Below are 21,560 nucleotides of genomic sequence, written 5' to 3' on the forward strand. Positions count from 1 at the left end.
GGGAAGGACAGAAACCCAGTCCCAAACCTCTTATTACCCAAAGGAGGACAAAAAGCTCATCGATTTTATTTTGATGGAACAATTTTGTTTGTCTAAGTTTGCTGATACGGGTTCCTTCTGAGAAACTCTTCTCTTGAGATATAAAATGGAGAATTTCCACACTTCAGTAGGTTCAGTGCTGTCGACTGGGCCAAGCCAGAGCTAATGCCCAAGCAAAGGTCACGACATACACCAGGCTTTCAAATAGCCGTGCAGTGGGCTTCACTTCTTCAGAGCTATACTTAAGAAGCAGTCTGAGTAGTTTGCTTTAGTCTGCTTCCTCGGTTCTTCCTGTCACAGCCACTCAGTGCTCTCACTGTGAAAACCCGGGAGAGAGCAGTGACAGAACTTGGGGCAACACCACCAGGTACCCCACTGGACAGTCCAACTGAGCTTGAAGACACAGGAATAGAAACCAGGAGAGAATCAAAAAAGCAGCATTCAAAAAGGGGACAATGAACAGACAGTTCCTGAGGCTGCATCAGACACAAGCACTGCGCCACCAATATTGATTGGGTTCTGCCTATCATCTGCCAGACCCTTTCCTGGGTTCTGGGCAGGATACAAGGGCAGATCTGACAGCATGCGCTCAAAGGACTTACAGTCTAATACAGGGGCACACAGCCCCCAGCACATCCTGAGTGTAACGAGCCTCCAAAGCCTGGCTGTACACGCCTTCCTAACACCTGATGTTCACTACAACTGGGTTTCCTTTCAGTTTAGCAGCTTCCCAAAAATACATATATATGGACATCTTTAAAATACATACTTTTACTCAGAAAAGAACTCATTTTATTAAAAAATGTTGAATATTTATTGTAATTAAGAAAATCTTCACATATATATTCAGCATTTTAATGGAATATTTTCTTGTGATTTTAACAAGAAAGTAAACAATTTCCCAAATCTATGGAATAACTTTTTTTAAAACATACATCTCTGAACCATCGGCAGTCTCATGGTAAAGTACACAGGCCTGCTACTGAAAGCGAGGGAAGCTTTTGAAATAGACAGATGTTTGCTTACAATCAAAGGTCACAGCTCCAAGGTCTCCTCTGTAGACCTATTACATGTTAATTCAAAGTATAACAAAGCAAAACCTCCTCTAGCCCCCAGCCAAAGCTTTAGATCCTTAAAGTCCATTTCTTCGCACGAAGAACTGACTAGCCAGACTGTTGAAGAACTGAAGATAACTACCAGAAAAGACATTCAAACCAACAAATGCTCCTATTACATTCTTAACAGTTTTTGATGTTGCCATTTTCCTTTTGGCATAAGGACAGCAAATGCCATGCATGGTCCTACAACACCAGAGGAAGCTGTTTCTAGGGGAGCCTGAAGGGGATATGCTGAGTGCTATATTTTATTCATTTTTAACCACAACCACCGTACTAAGTAGCTTGCAATTAACCTCTTTTCCAAGAATCAGCTATGGGCTCAGATTCTATCCATAGATTACCTTGGCTTGTTAAAATCTGAAGCACCAAGTCTCTTCGAGACCTGACGAGACTTCTCTGAAATAGAGACTGGAGATGCTCATCAAACACACAAAGTGTGTAAGGTCAGGACTGTCACAAACTAATAAAGCTGTGCAACACAAAACTGAGTTCCTGAGAAACAGGGCTAGAGGTGCACTGGGTCAGCAGTATCCTGGGCAGCTCCTTAGTCACATTGTACAAACTGGGCCTTCCTGGCTTTCCTTTACCAAACTCCTAAAATTGGGCTGTTCAAATGAATAGCAACCTTAGAAATCTTCAGTTCTAGTTTGTCTGTGCTGGACTAACAGATCCATTCACCACAAAACATAGTGAACAACTAGTGGAACAGAGGTAGGGCTTTAATCTACAGGCTTATGCATGGCTTCCTTAACCAGGACACACCCACATATTCTAAGCTTTGACACGTGTAGATTTTCCACAGCTAGTATATGCTCAATGTATAAAGCTCAACTTTACAGGTCTAAAATGTAACAGAAGCTCAGACCACTATGAACTATGTGATAATCTCTCCATCACCTCCCTGACTTCAGATGACTAACGTGATTTCCTGTTCATGAGCTGCTGAACAGCAAACACTTCAGATGTGTATCGTACGTAGTAAAGAATCATTTTTATAGACAAGGAAACAGACAGCCTGAAATGTTTAATGAAACTGCTAGTGCCAAATTCAGGCTGTACCTTTGACCTTTCTGATTTGAAAACCTCATGCACATGCGTTTGTAAGAACTGCACCACCACACACAAGAGCTGCTAAAACGAGTATCACCAAGCAACGATACACTTCAAATGAGGTAAACAGAACAAACACTAATTAATTCATGCTAGTGCTAGAAAACAGCTTGTTTTGGGTTACTGCTTGGATGTACCTATACTGCCTGTTTTTGGATTAAGAGTAGCCAATCTGCAACTGGTAACTGAGGGCGCTGATTGCTTCAAAAAAATATTTCATGTCAAATATAATTATATAGTTAGTTATATATAATGTATTTAATCTCTAAATTATTTTATAAACCTAGGTAGTTTTAATTTGGATAAAAATGAATAGTCACAGATAAAAATATCTCTGTGTGTAAAAATGAATATCCACAGATAAAAATATTACTGTGTGTGTTGCTGGCTATTGGAAAACTAGTTTCACACTCCATCACTTCTACAAGGAATGGGAAGTAACAAAAACTATAATCAAATTAGGTGAGTGGGATTACTGTGTAAACTGAGGTATAAGAGAACTCCACTGCTTGCTATTCAATTTGGGTGCAAGTCAGTAAATTTCTGGGTTTCAGTTTCTTCCCCTGCGAAGAGCTAACATTTGCAGTGTCCACCTCATTAGGACTACTCAAGACAACACTCAAACATGAGCAAATTCTGTAGATGGGAAAGCACATAATAAGAATTCTTACGATTCCAACTGTCAAAATATGGAGCTAATTACAGCAGCATGTTCAGTGGGACAAATCCAGTTCAGGAGGCAAACCATGCAAACATTTTCAGCTTTCAATAGCAAAGCTTAAAATTTATAGAGATATGCAAAGGAACATTCTGGAAGCACTAAAAGACACACATTATGGTTGAGTTGAGATTTTAAAATGAGCTTGCAAGATTTTACAGCATACAAAGAGGTTCTTGGTCTTTGTTTGAAGAAAGCTGCTAGTAACCTAAGGAAGACAAGCATTATGGGTATTTCTAAAACAAATGGAATACAATTTTACCACTGTGCTCTTTTGTAAACCAGACTTCAAAGAGCCACACTAATGTTCCCAATAATCTAACATATGCTAAAAGATAAAAGAGAGTGTTCAGGTGTAAGTCACAGTCATTGTCAACTTTGCATGAACACAAAACAAATAATTAAGAAATCTTCTGACTCTGTAGACAACTGGGAGTTTAACAGCCCTTTATGCTCATTTTATATTCAGTAAGACAATGCAAATAAAAGAAATATTCAAACCCCGCTTACATGGTCTTCCTCTGCAGCTGCCCCATTCTTAAACTACTCCTCTCTGGCGGTCTTCACTTTGTCAGCAAAGCTAAGCTTAAGCAACCCAGACCCTTTCACTTCAACTCTGTCTTTTGACGTTAGCCGTTCTTATCCCAAAACTGAAAGAAAAAGAAAACTATAACCAAAACAAATGAGGATACAGGAAAGATATGAGATGTAATTCATCACGTATAAAAATATGCTTCAAATTCACAATAATTTAGTAACTCTTTGTTATTTCATAGGTATCTGGAAATGGGACAGATACATGTCCTGATCCTGTCACGAGAGGTAGAATCCCAGCATTTGGTACAACATTCCAAGAGAGCGTCAAGGTGACATTCCTGTTGCCCCTACAAAAAGATGTAATAACAAAGGTTAGCAGAACAGTCATTTAATAAAAATACTTTCAATCAAGTACTATGGGGCCACATACTTAATTTATAACTAGCTATTTCTAATAGACAAAACAAAACAATTTCTTCATCCTATTTGTGATGTGGGAGTGTCATATATCAATCTGTTGATTTCATTGGTTAAGTAATAAACAAACTGCTTGGCTCATAGCTTTGAACATAGGTGGGTGGAGAAAACAGAACAGAATGCTGGGAGGAAGAGGAAGTGAGCTCAGAGACTCCACAGCTCTCCTCTCGGGAGCAGACGCCTCAGAGAGACGCCATGCTCCCAGCTTCCAGGCACACGCATGCGATGAAGCTCCGACCCAGGATGGACATAGGCTAGAATCTTCCCGGTAAGCGCACCTAGGGGCGCTACACAGATGATTAGAAATGGGATAAATTAATATGTGAGAATTAGCCTAGAAGAGGCTAGATAGAAATGGGCCAGGCAGTGATTAAATGAATACAGTTTGTGTGTTGTTATTTCGGGCATAAGCTAGCCAGGCAGCCGGGGTGCTGGGGACGCAGCCCCGCCGCCCTTATTACTACATATTTGAAATCTACAGACAGCATATAAAACACCAGCATTAACCCATAGGTAACCTAAATGGCCAACCTAAACTCACAGCTGCCACTAATTACCAACAAAAAGCTTAAATGAAGAAAACACAATGAAGAAAAAATGAGACTCATGCTAGAAATCTGAAGGTAATAATTTGAAATCTAATTTTGCTATTCTTTAGAGGCACAAACTCCAGCAGATCAAAATCTATCATGTTCAAAATTCTTTATTTGTAAGTTCAAAGGTGTGGCTAGGTCAAAATAGCTCTTTTCCTATACCCTTTCTTATAAATCATAAAAAGGTCAAAATGACCTGAGATCTTGACCATCAATCATTTGATTTCCTCTTTTTGTGAAGAGTATACTGAGCTTTGGGGAAAAAAAAAAATTCAGAGAAGCAAAACTAGAAACCTAGGTACCTGCCCTAGATCTCGCACATCACTTCCTCATGAGGCTGCCCTGACTTGAGCTAGAAAGTAGGCCTTTTAACTTGTCTGTGTGGATCCTTTCACTCATGAGAGAGCCTGAGTCCTACTCACCCGATAGGAAAGCTACCACACAGGTCAGTTTTCTGTCAACACACCATAAGATATAGTCATTTCAGAAGAAGGAAGCTCAATTGAGGAACCCCATCAGATTGGCAAGTAGGCAAGCTTGTGTGACATTTCATGACTGATGTGAAAGGATTGAGCCCACCACTGTCAATGATACCATCCCTGGGTACCAGCCCAGGTAGTCCTGGGGTGTATAAGCAGGCAAACTGACGAAACTAATAAGGAACATTCCTAAATGGTCTCTGCATCAGTTCTCGTCTTGGCTTCCCCTGATGAATTATAACATGTAAGCCAAATCAATCCTTTTTCTCCAAGTTGATCTGTTCATAGTGTTTTATCACAACTATAGCAAGCAAACTATAACAGCTATGGACTTTTATTGTGACTAGTGCATTTAGCAATAGTAGAGAAATGATTGCTAGGACACCAATTTGTATCTTTCCTTGGATTTTTAGCTAAGTTCAGAACACATCAACACTTCTCTCACTAGTCCCCCATCCCTAGCCCTATCTTCTTCCCTTCTTTCCTGTCTTCAGAGTTGAACCAGATCCTGTGCATGCCAAACAAGTGTCCTACCACTGAGCTACTTCCCCGGGTACAATAATATCTTTTCTTTAAAACAAATACAACTTCCTCTCACCAACCTTATTTAAAAATGTTAAAAATAGCATAGATTCACTCACTTGAGGCCGTTTCCATCATCAAAGAAAAAATACTTTGTCTTCATGTCTTTCAAAAGCAGCTTCGGATTATCACCTCTCAAAACGATCTTGTCCCAAAGGACGACTTGGTTCAGAGCCTACATCAAATTCAAAGTCACTTAGATAACTCAGCAGAAACATTATCACTTCAAATTCAAAATTTAAGTGTTTTAAATTTTGGACTTACTGAGGTAAACCAGAATTACATGTGCTCACCATATGAGTAACATTGATCCTTGTAATTTTTTTATACCCAAAAATAGTGTTTATGTACAGTAGTTACTCTTATTTTGAAGAACAGGGTTTTTTTTTTATTTTTTAAATGCAGAACTTTTATTCTGAAGGACAGCATTTCTGCTATCTTTAAAATATATTTTGTTGATTTAAAGTTCACTCACTCCAATATTCTCAATGCCCAATGAAATACCCGGAATAAGATATATACACCAAGTAATTAGCTGTAGTGCCAAAAATTACTACATAAAGCTGTTTAACATGATGCCAATACAGGCCAGTAAATATAATAGTAACAATAACAACAATAAATAATACAGGTCAAATAAAAAATAGACCCATCTTTAATCACAAATTACCTACCTACACTAATGAGAAACACAGAACTGCTTTGGCAAAAACAACATAGAAGCGATGTTTTGTTTATACGTATCTCAGTTTGATGTGCTAAACCACTGCCTACCTTCGGCCGTGGTTCTACCAGAGAAGCTAAGGCAATCAAACAATACTCTGCTGTTACACAGCATGTACTTCTTTCTGGATCCTATAATGCTAGAGAGCAAAGGCACACACAGTATCAACAGACTTCTGCAGGGGAGAGAGCTTTCTCATCACAGTCATCTCTCCGTAAGCTTGATTTGTTCTGTTGTTGTTTTTTTTTTTTTAAATAAGTATGCAGGTCAGATATTTTGAATATATAAAAATTGATATTCTCGGGCCAGTAAACAGACTCAGTGGGTCCAATCCCTGAATCCTTAAGGTAAGAATGAACTACTTTCTAACAGGTCACTTTTAAAATTATATTCTTTCACAAGAAATAATATTTAAAAAGAAATGATTACAATATACTTAGACAAATACTTACATTATTTTTTGTTGAATACTCTGCTGACAAATAAAGAAATAACTGCTTAACATTCCAATCAAATATATTCTCTAGATGTAAACAAATTAAGGACTCTAAGGATTGCAAAGCAGCACACAACTTTCAAAGAAATCTCAGTCTTAAAACATCCATAGCAACATGAACATTAAAAAAAAAATACAATAGGCAGTCCAGAAATATACCAAATCACCATTTTAAGATAAAAATACAGGATAATATATGGCAAGACCTAGCACATTTGAAAGGGTTGTGCGTCAGGACAGATTACCATTCTCCCTGTAAACATAACTAGCTGACATATTTATTAAAAAAAAAAAAAACACAAGAAACTGAAGTTTTGATTCTGTCTAAAGCGGACCCAGTCGTTACTACCCAAAGAAGCAACATGCGCATATGCACAGAGCTCAGGCAATTAACCAAGTCCAGCATTCTCTACAAGCTAATTTGGTTACAGGTCAGTATAAACCACGCTGCCTCAGTGTGTGGGGTTCTGTGGTAGGAGCGGAGAAACGCAACATGGCCCTGATCATCTCGGAGAGGGGTGCTCACTATAGAGAGGGGTACTCAATATAGAGATGGATACTCACGATATGAACTACAACACTGTGCCTCAACTGAGAAATGAACTAACACCGGGATTTTATTAAGTATTACATGCAATTACTAATTTTATCTGTGTATATACCTATTGGTAGTAATAGGCTTATTGTAATCTAGTTTTGAGGTACATCTATCACAAGCTATTGTTCAGAATTGAGGGGCCTGCAGCAGTCCCATACAAGGGAACAAACCCATTTTCAAGAATCAGGAGCACATTACGAAAATCTGAACACACTGTAAGATTGATGATGTATAAAAACAGTAGTCAAGAATTCCCTTGACTATCTGATCCTCAACCCTGCTCCTCCCTCTCTGGTGCTGGGATTATAGGCATGCCCCACCAACCCAGTTTACGCAGTGCTGGACAAGCCCTCTACCAAATGACTTACATCCCCAGAGGCTTACTGTAATTTCTAGATTATGAATTACTCCTTTCACCTATGTATAAACTCCTTCCTATATGAATTTTAAAAGTAGAATGAAAATGTAAACATAAAGCTTATCCTGAGATTTTTCTAATGACATCTCTATTTCCAAAAAATTGGGTACACTGAAAACTCCTATAACTAAATCCAATAATTTGTTTCATTAAAAAGTGCAAATGGTTTCAGAATGAACAGCAGGTATACCTGTCAATAACATGTTACAGTCAGATGCTTAATACAAGCAATCTCCATAACATAATAATAATAATAATAATAATAATAATACACTGCCAGGATTCTAACCTGTGGCCCTAAAGTTACCAAGATGATGAGCTGCTGAAGACAGAAGCTCGAGATAAAGGGGAAACAGGTCATCCTGGCTCACTTACTTCATGAAGATACGGAGTTTGGTTTTCTTGTTGTTGTTTGGTTTTTGAGACAGGGCTTCTCTATCAGCCCTGGCTGTCCTGGAACTCATTCTGTAGACCCGGCTGGCCTCAAACTCAAGATCTGCCTGCATCTGCCTCCCAAGAGCAAGGATTAAAGGCGTGTGCCACCACTGCCCAGCAGCTTATGGTTTTTTTTTTTTATTGTTTTCTATAATAAAAGACAGGGAATTATTTGGGACTGAAAATGGACTATATCTAGGCAGGATGATCTCTGGTGAAGTTTTTCTTCTTTAACCAAAATTATCTTTTATCTTTTCTTTCCTAGGTTCAAATTAATGTGTACATGACAAATTAAGAAATATTCACACTATTAACTTTTCATGAAGTGTGAACAAGGAAATCTCAACATTGTTTTACTGATGAAAGAACATAGCTGTGGTGGAGTCAATATTCATACTCACGCATCCTCAAACGCCCACACCTGCATCTCATTTCAAACCTACAGAAAAAGCAAGCCAACACTTTTGGTGAAGGATATCAGCAGTTATATCAAACGTGATGAATCCCAGGTCGCTTCTTTCTCGAGGGCCAGTGAAGTCTTCTACATTTTTTCTAAAAGTAAAGATAAAGGTTTCACCATCTCTTCAGGGCATCACACAAAATTTACACCACTTAAACCTGCAAGGGTTAGCAGTGTGCATCAGTAAAGTATAAACCTCACGAAGAAATGGGTTGGGTAAAAGAGAAACTGTAAGTGTAAAAGTAATTAAGTATTATAATTCAATATAAAATAAGGTACTCAGCTATTTCCATTTGCCTGAAGAGAACTTTTGAGAAAACTCAGCGGAAGATAAAACATAAAAAGAAAACACAAATACTTCATGGAGAGCAGGTAAGAAGAGTGAATTTGAGAGTTGTGAGCGGCCACAAGGTGACCTGGGAAAGAGCATCTGTTCATGAGAGCACAGCACATGGCAGAGCCACCTCGTACTCCCCACAACTATCCTAAATCCGTACAACAATCCTGCCAGTTACTTTCTTCACTAGCAACGAAAACTAACAAGCAGGAGAGCAAGAAACCTATTTAGGATCACATCAACGTTTAACTCGCTTCAAGTTCATCTATGCCCTCAGAGAACTGAAAGTAACGGTGGCGCTGGTATCTAAACCACACTTCTTTTCTTTCTTTTTTTTTTAATATATTTATTTATTCAGGATTTCTGCCTCCTCCCCACAACCACTTCCCATTTCCCTCCCCCTACCCCGATCACCTCCCTCATCTGCTCAAAGAGCAATCAGGGTTCCCTGACCTGTGGGAAGCCCAAGGACCGCCCACCTCTATCCAGGTCTAGTAAGGTGAGCATCCAAACTGCCTAGGCTCCCCCAAAGCCAGTACGTGCAGTAGGATCAAAAACCCACTGCGATTGTTCTTGAATATTAACCTTCATCAGGCGATGAAAGGAGACAGAGACAGAGACCCACATGGGAGCACCGGACAGAAATCTCAAGGTCCAAATCAGGAGCAGAAGGAGACGGAGCACGAGCAAGGAACTCAGGACCACGAGGGGTGCACCCACACACTGAGACAATGGGGATGTTCTATTGGGATCTCACCAAGGCCAGCTGGCCTGGGTCTGAAAAAGCATGGGATAAATCCGGACTAGCTGAACATAGCGGACAATGAGGACTACTGAGAACTCACACTTCTTTTCATCAACAACAGTACTGAATAAAATCAATACAGACTAAATGAGAAATCAAAAAAAAAAAGCAGCAGCTGCAGTAATCGAAGGGAGGGGACACTTGTGATTCTGACCAAAAATAAATAAACTAAAGGAAGGACAGGTTATAGAAGACAGCAAAGAGCAAACCAGAATTAAAAACACTTATTAATTACAGAAGTGAAAGAAAAAAAGAGGGGATGCTATAAATAAAACAGGCAGCACGGGGAGGGCAGTCACTCTGACATTCTATTTTTAGTGTCTCCAAACATTTATTCGGTTTGCTGGCTAAAAGAATGACAATTAAAGTAACAAGAAAGCACTGTATCCGAGGCTGGGGTGTTTAAACCGCCCGGTGCAGCCTGTCTAGATTCACATCCACACTTCAAGGCAGTGGCGGTGTGTCCAGATGGAGAAAGGCGCCCTAAAGGGACTGTCAAAAAAAACCAACTGTGTGGAGCCGGTGACACCAGAGCCACCCACTGAACCGCCTGAGCCTCGGGCTGGCAAGGGGTGACACCGGCGACCCCACGCGAGCTCGCAGGCGGGGACGCGCCTGGCGGAAGCGCGGGTGTGGGTGTGCTGGTGTGTTGCTCGCTCATTGGCCAGCGTGGGTGAGGGACGTGAAGAACAGGAAGAAAGGGCAGCGCCGACCCAGGCCACTCGGGAGCTGACCGCGCAGGGCTGGGGGTCCCAAGGCCACCGGGCCCCGTGGCCCCCGCGGTGGCGGAGCCTGCGGGAACAGATCCGGGCCGGCGCGCACACCCCAGCCCAGCCCCGGCAGCCCCGCCCGGCCGCACTCACAGCATGATCCGCGAGACGTGCAGCCGCACCGGGACGCTCCGGTCTTTGAAGGCGGTGGTGATGAAGCAGCCGAAGGTGAGCGCCGCCATCACGCTCAGCGAGAAGGCGAAGAGCGAGTTCGCGCGCGACAGCACGGTGTTCATCGTGACGCCCTTCCCTCAGGAGCCCTGCCGCCGACGCCCGTCCCCAGGCTCCGCTTCCCCGCCGCCCCGCTGCCGACCAGTCCCTCCCACCCGCGCACCCGGTGCGCACCTTCCGGGAGCGCGCGCCGCCGCCGCCCCGCCCCCTTTCCGGTGCTCGGCACCTTCCGGGAGCGTGCACGCTCCCTCACCCCTCCCGCTAGGACACACCCACCGCTCGGCCGTGCACGCGCTTGGGGGGGCGGTGCTCTCAGTCAGTCCGCCAATCAGCGGTAAGCACTGGGGTTGGCTTTTGCCACAGGAGTCCCGCCTCCTCCCGGGCTCACATCCTTGGTTCCTGAATCTGTAGAGCGTGCCTATTTACCAGTTGGCCTTCAGATGTGTTTTGGGGGACGGCCCCTCCTTAACTATACATGTGACATTCACTTTCAAAACGCGTGGTCCTAGTTCTTATCTATCAAAGCTGTCAAATTGCGACGTTTTTGTAAAGGAGAAAAAATTAAGTCATTCAGTGTGGAGGCACACAGACATGTGGCTTCTGACAACTCATGCCCCTAAATAGCAATAAGGAGCCCCAGCCTTGGTGGGCCATAGCTGTCGGCCACCCAGCCTTAGTGTAATTTCTCTTGCTCTGCTTTCAAAGGAGAATGGAAGTTCTGCTCACGTTATGTGTGTTCATACATACCACAATGTAAAAAATACTTTTTACTTATCCAAAATAGGTAAAGAACATGTAGACCATGAAAGGTGTCAATGAGAAGCTGATATTAGTTGAACTCCTTTTAGTCAATTTCATACAGCACATGGGCAGGATTTTTAAGAATTGCCTAGCACGTGACAGGAACAGTTCTAGGCTCTGAATGGAGAATGCCGCACGAATAAGCCCCGCCTCAAACAGAATAGGGCCAAGAAATGAAATCTGTAGTCTGAACTATAGTCTGAAAAGTGTTTACTCTGTTAAAACCTTGAATTTTGTACTCTCCCGGGTAACCACACTTTATTCAATAAAGCAAGGTTCTAATAAATGCTGTGTTCAAGTGACACACAAATGTGTACGGATCACTTTCTACCCCACTGGGGGTTATAATCGAGTAAAGTTATCAAAATCAGTGCTGCAGTCTAGATTATAAAAGCAGGTATGAATATTGAGAGGCCACATAGCGCTACAGACTTCAAATAAGAAGTTATATATGTGGTGAAGTGGAGCAAAACACTACATGCAAAAATGTTAAAACCATCCTACAGGCTTTCTTATATTATCACTGTAGAATAACATAGAGAAAGATGCCTGCTGGGACAGATGATGCGGGCCAAGATAAATGCCACACTGGACATAACTTCTGCATATAAGAGACCTCAAAGCCTGTGTCCTCAGTGACACTCTTCCTCCAATAAGGCCACACCTCCTAATAGTGCCATTCCTTGTAGGCCAAACTTTCAGATACATAAATCTACGGGGCCATATCTATTTAAACTATCACAACCAACAATACTTTCTTGTGTGGAGAGTGTATATTAGAGCCTGTACCAGAGCTGACTTAGTCCATAGTCATAGTAGGCATAGAGACTAAGTTTGGAGAATAGCTTGGGATGCACAAGAATGTTTTCATTTCTTTAATTTTTGAAGAATAAAAAGAAGAAACACATGTAACCCTGCTTGTATTTGTTTTCATACCAATGCAATCAGAGCATGTTATTTTGTTTTTAAAATATTTTGATTTTTTTTTTTAGGTCTTTAAATAATCCAAGAAAAAAACAGCCAGAACAGGAGCTTTGATTGGGGCATGTGTAGAAGCAGTTCTGCTGGCTCGGAGTCTAGAGTTCATGTTTGGTTTTGTTTCTGGAGTTGATCTCTCTATTCACATGATCTTAAAAGCAGTTTGACTGACTTCTGTTCTTTTACTTTCTTTGATAAAGGAAGTTTTATAAATAGAGCTTCCTACTGGAATCTTCAGTAGCAGAAAGATCTGTTTGGATTTACACAATAGCAATGGAATTTTTTCCCCATTATTTTTTCACTTCTTTTACAATGGGTTATCTTCTCTACAATTCAAATCCTTTATTAATAAACTGGTATTTTAACAGTTTGGTAGCATTTTAATTATTTTAATGATGGGAGCTCCTAGAGGCAGAAAAGATAAATATCCACCAAAATCATACTGCCACTCTGCTTAATGGTCTGTGAAAAAATTTAATTATGCTTGTCAGCTCTTCACCATGGTCCAGTTGGTTTTAAATTGCTCTGAACTAATTTAAGTTGGTATAAGCCACTAATGATCATTCTGTTGTGTCCGTAGGTTAGTGGCTGCTCTTCATGAAGCTAGAATGGCTCACGTAAGGTGCTCTCAGCAAACAGCCCTTGGGCAGTATCTTCCGGAGAAAGAGACAAGGTCATCAACAAGAGAGATATCACAGGACACAGGCTCTTGCTGTTGAACCTCTGAATTCATTTTCTTAGCTATGGATATCAACAGATATTACTATGTCAGGAATTGGAGCAGCATTTATTGGAAGCACAGATTTTAGGAGAATATCACAGTTACTTTTAAACAGTGCGCGGCAGCCAAGAGCTGATACTACTAGTAAATGCTACTAAGATTCTAAACTTAAAATCAAAACTACCTAAATTCTACATTTAAGTATACGAGAACTAATCTTTGTTGTCAATTTGACTACATCTTAAATCAACTAAAATCCAAGCCACTGGCCATTCTTGTGAGGGACTTTTGCCATTAGACCATTTGAACCCGAAAGGTCTACCTACATCTAGGTGATCCTTTCTGTGGTAATCAAGAAAATAAATGACATGAAAGAAGAAAATACTGCTTTTGGCTTCTTGCCCTCACTTTCCCTGAAAGTTCATCTATTTCTTAGCACTTCTTCTCTTCATGGTATTAGAACCGCTCCTTTTTAATTCCATGAGACTGAAGAGAAGCAGCCTCTAGGAATCCTCCAGGATTTCAGTGGCAGATTCCGACTCCTAAGATGTCTAGTCTCTGAATGGTTCTCAGTTTTTTCATCGTGAGATAGCCATTTTGGAACTAACTGGACCACATCCTGTAAGCCAGTCTTTTAAATGCCCATTTAATATTTACAATCACTCCATTCGTCTGTTTTTTTAGATGCTAATGCAGAACACAAGTTAAGGCTATACTCATAAAAACTCTGAATTCTGAATTTGTCTAACTTTTCCAAAGAGTCAAATATAAAAATACTCGAAGAATCTTAAAAATGTCAAAATGATCATCAACATCACAGCCAGGTTGCTAGTGCAATCTTCAGTTCCTGAGTTTATTGGAGTCGGTTTGTGAAACTTCATTTGTTGCTACCTCGTTAACCCCCATTTCTGTCAGATTGTGGAGTTCACACACAAAGCTGCAATAGAAACAGAAGGCTGAGCCAGGCGGTGGTGGCACACGCCTTTAATCCCAGCACTTGGGAAGCAGAGACGTGAGGTGTGACAATCTCTGTTAGTTTAAGGCCAGCCTGGTCCTACAAGAGCTAGTTCTAGGACAGGATCCAATCTACAAAGAAACCAAACCAAACAAACAAACAAATAAATGAACAGACAAAAAAACCAAGAGGCCGAGAGAGGAACTGGAAATGATGATGCTTAGCTGGATGGAAAGGAAAGAGCTCCAAGTAAGACCTAGAAATGTCTCAAGTGTGTTAGAATATTTTTTATAAATGTCCACCACAGCACTGTTCTCTCAAAGAGGAGTTTTTGGACTTTTCAGTAAATGAAAAATACCAAGGACACGGGACTGAAATTTGATGTTTTAAACAAGATTTATTTTCTGTGTATCTGTGTGTGTCTGCATGTGTATGTGTGCATTGTGTGATTGCCTAGTCTGCACAGAAGTCAGATCCCCTTGACCTGGAGTCACAGTGGTCCTGAGTTATCACGTGCATCCCAGAACCCAGCCTGGGTACTCTGTAATAGCAACGAGTGCGCTTAACTACTGAGCCATCTGTCCAGCTCCTGAAGCTGTACTCTTGATGCTCTCAAATTATAGTTATTCAAATGAAAACACACGTTGAGTTGCATTTGATGCCTCAAGTGAGTGAGAATTACAATCTCAATGAGACTTCAACTGTAATCAGTTCCTAAGAGTGTCTCTCACTGAGGCTGAGCAGAACAGGAAATTGGAAAAATTATTTTTGATGGAGGATTTTGGTTATTTGCTTTCCTTCTATAATTAATAACAACAAACAAACTCAATTTTGAATTCTAACTCCTTGTGTGCTAACATGTTAATGAATTTATTTCCATTTTTAAAGTAATTATGAAATCCAACAACAAATCAAAAATTCATAAAAACCAATGTACATTTTAATAGATTGTTATAATGTGATCATCCAAGTTCAGGGCACAGAGAGAGGCTTGCCTTTCCTGTCATACCTCATGCCTGTGGAAGCTAGTTACCAGCTCAAACAGGAAACAAAAGAATGCTTCTGCTGCCTAAGAATATGGCCTATTTTAGCTTCCTATGGGGTTTACTTAAGTGAAAGTATGCACTACATTTTCTATGTAGGCAGTCAGTTCCAAAACATGATGTTTGTGGAGGTCATACACGTGTAGCTGTGGTCATTAACTCATTGACTGGATTATGGTTGCAATGTTTAAGTTAGCTCATTGACTGGATTATGGTTGCAATGTTTAAGTTAACTCATTGACTGGATTATGGTTGAATGTTTAAGTTAACTCATTGACTGGATTATGGTTGAATGTTTAACAAAGCTCATGTTGCTGCCACCAATCTTCTTTTCATAACATTATCACATCATCAGGTAAGATTTGCCAGCACCGTAACTTTGCAAAGCCATAACTTAATGTCTTCAGTCAAAATATATGATACCAGAAGGAGAATGGCATCTTGAAACCCATAGTATCTTCTTTATTCCCGATATGTCCAGAGGGTTGCTTATCTTTGTCTCAGAGTCAAGGAAAACTAAAATAAATAAAAATATTCATGATGATGATATTTTTTTGAAGCTATAAATAGGTAGTCTTTCTTATCACCGAGAAAACAGTATGTGGTGGTTTAAATGAAGGTAGCCCCAAAGTCTTTTTTTTTTTTTTTTAATTTTTCAAGACAGGGTTTCTCCGTAGCTTTTTTGGTTCCTATCCTGGAACTAGCTCTTGTAGACCAGGCCTGCCTCTGCCTCCCGAGTGCTGGGATTAAAGGCATGCACCACTACCGCCCAAAATATTTATTTATTTATTTATTTATTATGTATACAATATTCTATCTGTGTGTATGCCCACACACCAGAAGAAGGCACTAGACCTCGTTGTGAGCCACCATGTGGTTGCTGGGAATTGAACTCAGAACCTTTGGAAGAGCAGGCAATGCTCTTAACCACTGAGCCATCTCTCCAGCCCCTGCCCCAAAGTCTTATATATTTACATATCTAGTCCCCAGCTGGTGAGTGTTTGAGAAGGATTAGGAGGTGTGACCTTGTTGGAGAAGGAGTGGACTTGTTGGAGGAGGTGTGACCTTGTTGGAAAAGGAGTGGACTTGTTGGAGGAGGTGTGTCATTAGGGGGTGGACTTTGAGGTTTCAATAGTTCACTCCAGGCCCAGATTTTCTCTCTCTCTTCACCTATTATATTATATAATTATATTATATTATATTAGATATAAAGCTCTCAGCTACTGGTCCACTACCACCTCTGTCTGCTTTCGACCCTAATAGGAATGGATTAAATCCCTGAAACTATAAGCCAGATCTCCATTAAATGCATTCTTTTGTAAGACTTGCTATGGTTATAGTGGGTCTTTATAACAATAGAATTTTAATTAAGAAATAGTATATCATTTGTTTTATGTTTAGCATTGCTTATGAGTTCTGTAAGAAATGGATACACCTTCCAACACTACAAGTAGGAAAATGAAGGACTTAAACTTTAGTCTTGACTTCCCCAGGTAAGATGTATAATTTAGAGAATAATCAGAGACTTAGTCTTTTCCACCTTATTAAACTTGATAAAGGAAAGATGAAGCCAGCTTATTTTCCCTGGAATAATCATGTAGAAGAATTAACTTTTACTTTGTTTTACCTAGGTGAGATGGGTTAAAGGAGAGACAATCAGGTATTTTGCACACCCTCACATGGCTGACATCATCCCTATTCCAGGTTTATTTTACTTACTTTCCAAATAGTAGCTGTTAATACTAATATTTACATTTATTCTTAAAGATTTATTCTTATTTATGTGTGTGCATGTGTGTGTGTGTGTGTGTGTGTGTGTGTGTGTGTGTATGCATGTGTTTGAGTGCCCACAGAGGCCAGAAGAGAGTGTCTGATGCCCCAGTATTGGACTTATAGGTGGTCGTTAGTCACCCAATGTGTGTTCTGTGACCTGAACTTGGGTCTGCTGCAAAAGCAGCAAGTTCACCTAACCACTGTGCTCTTTCTCCAGCTGTGTTAACATTTATAATGGACCTTTGACCATCTTCCTATTTTCAGTCCAGAAGTACCAGAGATCAGCGGATGCCAGTCAGAGGTTGATGGTGGTGGAGCACTGGAAGGTGATCCCTGATCCTCCACGGACTTGGTTTTGCTCATTTTCTATCACACTGGAACAAGGAAGGAGCGTGCAAAGAATACAGAGCTGACTGCAAATCACAGTGGAAAGGTGGCACACACTAGTGCTGTTCTTACTAAGTAATGAGTACTAGAGCCATAAATCCGACGACAATGTGTTTAAGCTATGATCCCCCCTCCAAATTCATAATTGATGCTAAAATTAAACTTAAAAGCATTCCAGGCAATCTTTCTGTTGCCAAGGAAACTACAACAGAATGCCAACTAGAATCATCCAAATATACCAATTTTAATAGCCAATTGATCACATTCTAGGTTAACTATGTATTTTATTTCAGGAAAAATAATAATTATTAGTTGATGTAACTGTCGAAGAATTCTGTTCCCATTTCCAGGCCTAGCATACTTGGAGGATGACCTAATCATGATGCTTCTCATGTAGTTCCATTCTTTGACCTTCAACACATGGGGTACGGAAAGGTTCCCCTATATGTAACGCCTTAAATACGTAATTAGCCAAAGTGTGACAATTAGAACAAATTCTTAATCGCAGAAGGTTCATTGAAGCCCGTTGGATTCAGGCCACTGAAGCACACACGTATTTAGCCCAAGGCTATTTATAGTGCACACATGGCACAGATGCACACTGCGATCGCCAGGTGTGGGAAGCAGAGGCCTGTGGGTAAACTACACAGTGACTGTTTCAGTGCTGACGTGTGAACACTAGCCTCAGAGGCATGGTCATGGCCATGGAATCCTTGTGCTCCTACTTCCAGATATGTAGCTTGCAAATTACCCCCCCCCCTGCTTTTTAAGCTTCTTCCTCCCAACTTCATAGCTTCTTTATAAAGACTCCCATAAATATATCAGGACATTTTGTTTACAAGTTGAAAAAACCCAAATTCAAATCTGATTTAATTAGCAGGGAGGACTTTAATATTTTATGTTACTATTAAATTCAAATTACTATTGCTGTTTTAGTTAAACCTATACCAAGATTCCCCAATGAAGATAATCTGATGCTTCCTATATTAATATTGATTCAGCTTCCCTTTTTATTGGCATGACCCACACACAAACCTTTCTATACTATTGAAGAGCTACTAGCAACTTTGCTTCTTCTGCAGAATAGAAGAAAAATTTTAACTCTTCAGAAATATTCTCAAAAACATCTTTTATTGGCCTTCTTTAGACAAATGTCCTTCGCTTGAGCCAAAAAATTAAGTGAAGGGAACCAAGTTGAGTGAGATATTATCCCTTAGAGAAATTCTGGACCTGTAAGCCAAAGAAGAAGTTGAAAAGCAAAATAAAGTATTTAGAAAAGTATTTAGCATAGATTACTTATTAATATATATTTATAATAAAGATATATATTTTAAACTTTTGAATATGCCTAGCTGCTAACTTTCAGTCATATTTTCTTGGGCCACACATAAAAGATGAGAACATGATGAACACAAGGAAAATTCTATTAGATCTAATCAAATTTGTGAGTTTGATATAACTCAAAGTTTTGATAGAATCTATTCTATGTTTCAGAGAAAACCAATGACTTTCACCTGGGGGCCTGGATGCAACCAAAATTAATAATAATCTTGTGGTAAAACATTTGTGTGAACTATCATAACAATAACAGATTATTGTTTTGGTTCATTATTCTGGTAATTGATCTAGAAACCCAACACATTTACTCCCAAGTCCCACAGTCAAACAAAGTAGAATGGTTCTCACCCAAACTTTACCCACCAAAAAATTTAAGTAACAAGTATTGTGTGAATTTTAATCCTAATTACGATATATCTTTTATCAATAGTTAATGGAAAAGAAGATGGGAAGATCTCTGGGGGGCTGGGGGAGGAGAAACTGTAGCCAGAATATATTATATGAAAACAAATCTGTTTTTCATAAAGAATTTAGTAAATTCAAAAAAGAATAAGTAATATAAACCTCGCACATTGGCATCCATAGCTCTTCTTTGAAAATGTTTGTTTATGACAGAGACATCACATCATAATGTCTATGACTTTAGAAAGAACTGTGACCAAGTGCCTTGACTTGCTTTTATAAAATGTCATCCTTATGAGAGCAACTTTGGGGTAAGGATAAGCAGGATTTACTAAATGAAGATAAGGCAAAATTCATTTACTAATTTCTTTTAAGAAGCTCCTGTATAGACATTTTTGTACTTATTTCAGACTCTTCTCCACTCTAAATATCTAAGTCTTCAGTATATTTATTTTTTTCTCATGAAGTTTCACAAAACTAAAAGAAAAAGCTTACATTCCAATGGTGTTTTAAGTGGTAACAGTGATGTACAATATCCCCAGTAAGAACTTGTGTGATTTCTTTTTCTTTCATTTTGTTTCAGCCATAACAAGCCTTCTTAGTTATGGGTAAACAGCAGTTTTCACTCACTGTTCTCCCCAGCGCCCCTGTTCTAGGACTGGAAAGATGCCTGGAATTAGTGGAGCTGGGCATTAGCAGCTCCTCAGTGTTTGAAATATGTTCTTGTAATTTTTCTTTTATTTTGGAACTCAGTATTGTAGATTCATTAAGAGCCTGTATATTTCTGCCAGAAAATAAAGGGACATAGTGTACTTTAAAACTAGTGAGTGCATATAAATGAGCTCATTATCACCTTAAGCAAAACAAGCCTGATTCAGAAGACAAATATTGTATGTTTTCTCTCATTTATAGATTCTGTGTCTTATGGTAAGGGGGAGGGAAGGAAGAAGAAAGAGAGGCTATAGAGACATAAATATGGTGAAAATACAAAATAGAATGACAAAGAAGACTTTGTCATTCTGAAAGCTCCAATTATATATGTCAAATTATTTTAATCTATTTCCCAGTTTTTGAGAATTTCACAGAAGAGTAACTGTGTTTACATCATTTCCACTTCATTCTTTTCCCTCCAACTCCTCCTGTACTCCCAATCACTCTCAAATTCATGATTTCTGAAATTATTGTTGTTGCATATGTGTATGTCTCCATGCGTCTGTATAAATATAGCCTTCTGCATCCACTTAGTGTTGTTCTTCCCATGTGTGTGTGGTTAGGCTGATCACTTAGGATTGCATACCATCAGGGGATTTGTCCTTGGAGAAGGCAGATTCCCTGTCTATAGGGGCCATTAATTACCTGTACCTCTTCATCTAAGGGGTGGGGCCTTATGAAATTTCACTGTCCACAAAGGAATGTCAGCTGGTGTTGTTACACAAGTCTTGTTTAGTTGGTCACATTATTAAGATTTCATGAGTACAGCTCCCCTGTTATATACAGAAGACATCAGGCTTTTAGAGTCTTTCTGCCCCCTCTCCTCCTTCACTGTTCATGAGCCTTAGGTGATGGGATTTTGTTGTGGGTGAACTTTTTAAAGTGGGGCATCCCACAGTCACTGATTCTCTACATTTTGACCAGTTGGGGATTTATGTGATGGTCTGGGTCTGTGACAAAAAGAAAGAAAGAAAGAAAGAAAGAAAGAAAGAAAGAAAGACTTTTGATGAAGGATGAAAACTACACTTTTCTGTGGCTAAAAGGACAAGTATTTGGAATTCAGTAAGTAATTACACTGATTTGGGAAGGTAGCCACAGTAAGTTCTCTCTAGGATCCATGACCTCACCAGCCACAGGGAGACAGCTAGGATAACAAAGAATAACGGGGTATGAGTTCTCTTTTGTTGAGAAGGCCTTAGTTCCAATTAGACTTCTGCTTCTGCTTACTCCTAAGACCTAAGTGCCACTACTGCGCCCTTGTGAGTGTCTTGTCCTGTTTGTCATTATGTGCTTATAGGCTGTGCAATGGGTAGGACTGTTGTTGTTTTTGCTCCGTTGGAAGCTTGCATAGCACCTTTGGATTCTATAGAAGCTGGTCCTCAGGGAGGAGGTTTCCAGGTCCCATCCAGTTCAAATCTTCCAAGTCCTGGGTCCAAAGGGCATGATGTTTTCAACAACTGGGTCTTACCTTTAAGTTCTTGGAGGCAACCAAGGGCGATGGTCAAATTCTTTATTGCTTTAGGGATCTCTTGGACTACTTTGAGGTTTCCCATGCCAGATACTAGTAGTCCGTGACCCTGGTGA

The 21,560-nt window shown here is 40.0% G+C and overlaps 2 protein-coding genes across 2 annotated transcripts in view; one reads left to right on the forward strand and one right to left on the reverse strand.

Moving 5' to 3' along the window:
* Positions 1-829: 829 nt before the first annotated feature.
* Spcs3 (signal peptidase complex subunit 3) lies at positions 830-11,032 on the reverse strand. The gene is made up of 5 exons (XM_041673626.1): positions 10,790-11,032; positions 8,803-8,876; positions 6,830-6,906; positions 5,713-5,828; positions 830-3,869 (listed from the first exon to the last, which is right to left on the reverse strand). Exons 1-5 carry the CDS (start codon positions 10,930-10,932, stop codon positions 3,737-3,739), a joined length of 543 nt encoding a protein of 180 aa, XP_041529560.1. The 5' UTR covers positions 10,933-11,032; the 3' UTR covers positions 830-3,736.
* A 3,521-nt stretch (positions 11,033-14,553) lies between these two features.
* The window catches only part of Asb5 (ankyrin repeat and SOCS box containing 5), a 46,525-nt gene continuing 39,518 nt past the window's right edge, over positions 14,554-21,560 (forward strand). Inside the window, exons 1-2 of the mRNA XM_041673794.1 lie at positions 14,554-14,571; positions 17,403-17,571. The gene's annotated coding sequence lies outside the window, so the exon portion shown is untranslated. The remainder of the gene's footprint in view (positions 14,572-17,402; positions 17,572-21,560) is intronic.

The sequence above is a fragment of the Microtus oregoni genome, unplaced genomic scaffold, assembly GCF_018167655.1.
Source record: "Microtus oregoni isolate MIOR12 unplaced genomic scaffold, Mior012 000024F_ref0000369, whole genome shotgun sequence".
Taxonomy (NCBI): domain Eukaryota; kingdom Metazoa; phylum Chordata; class Mammalia; order Rodentia; family Cricetidae; genus Microtus; species Microtus oregoni.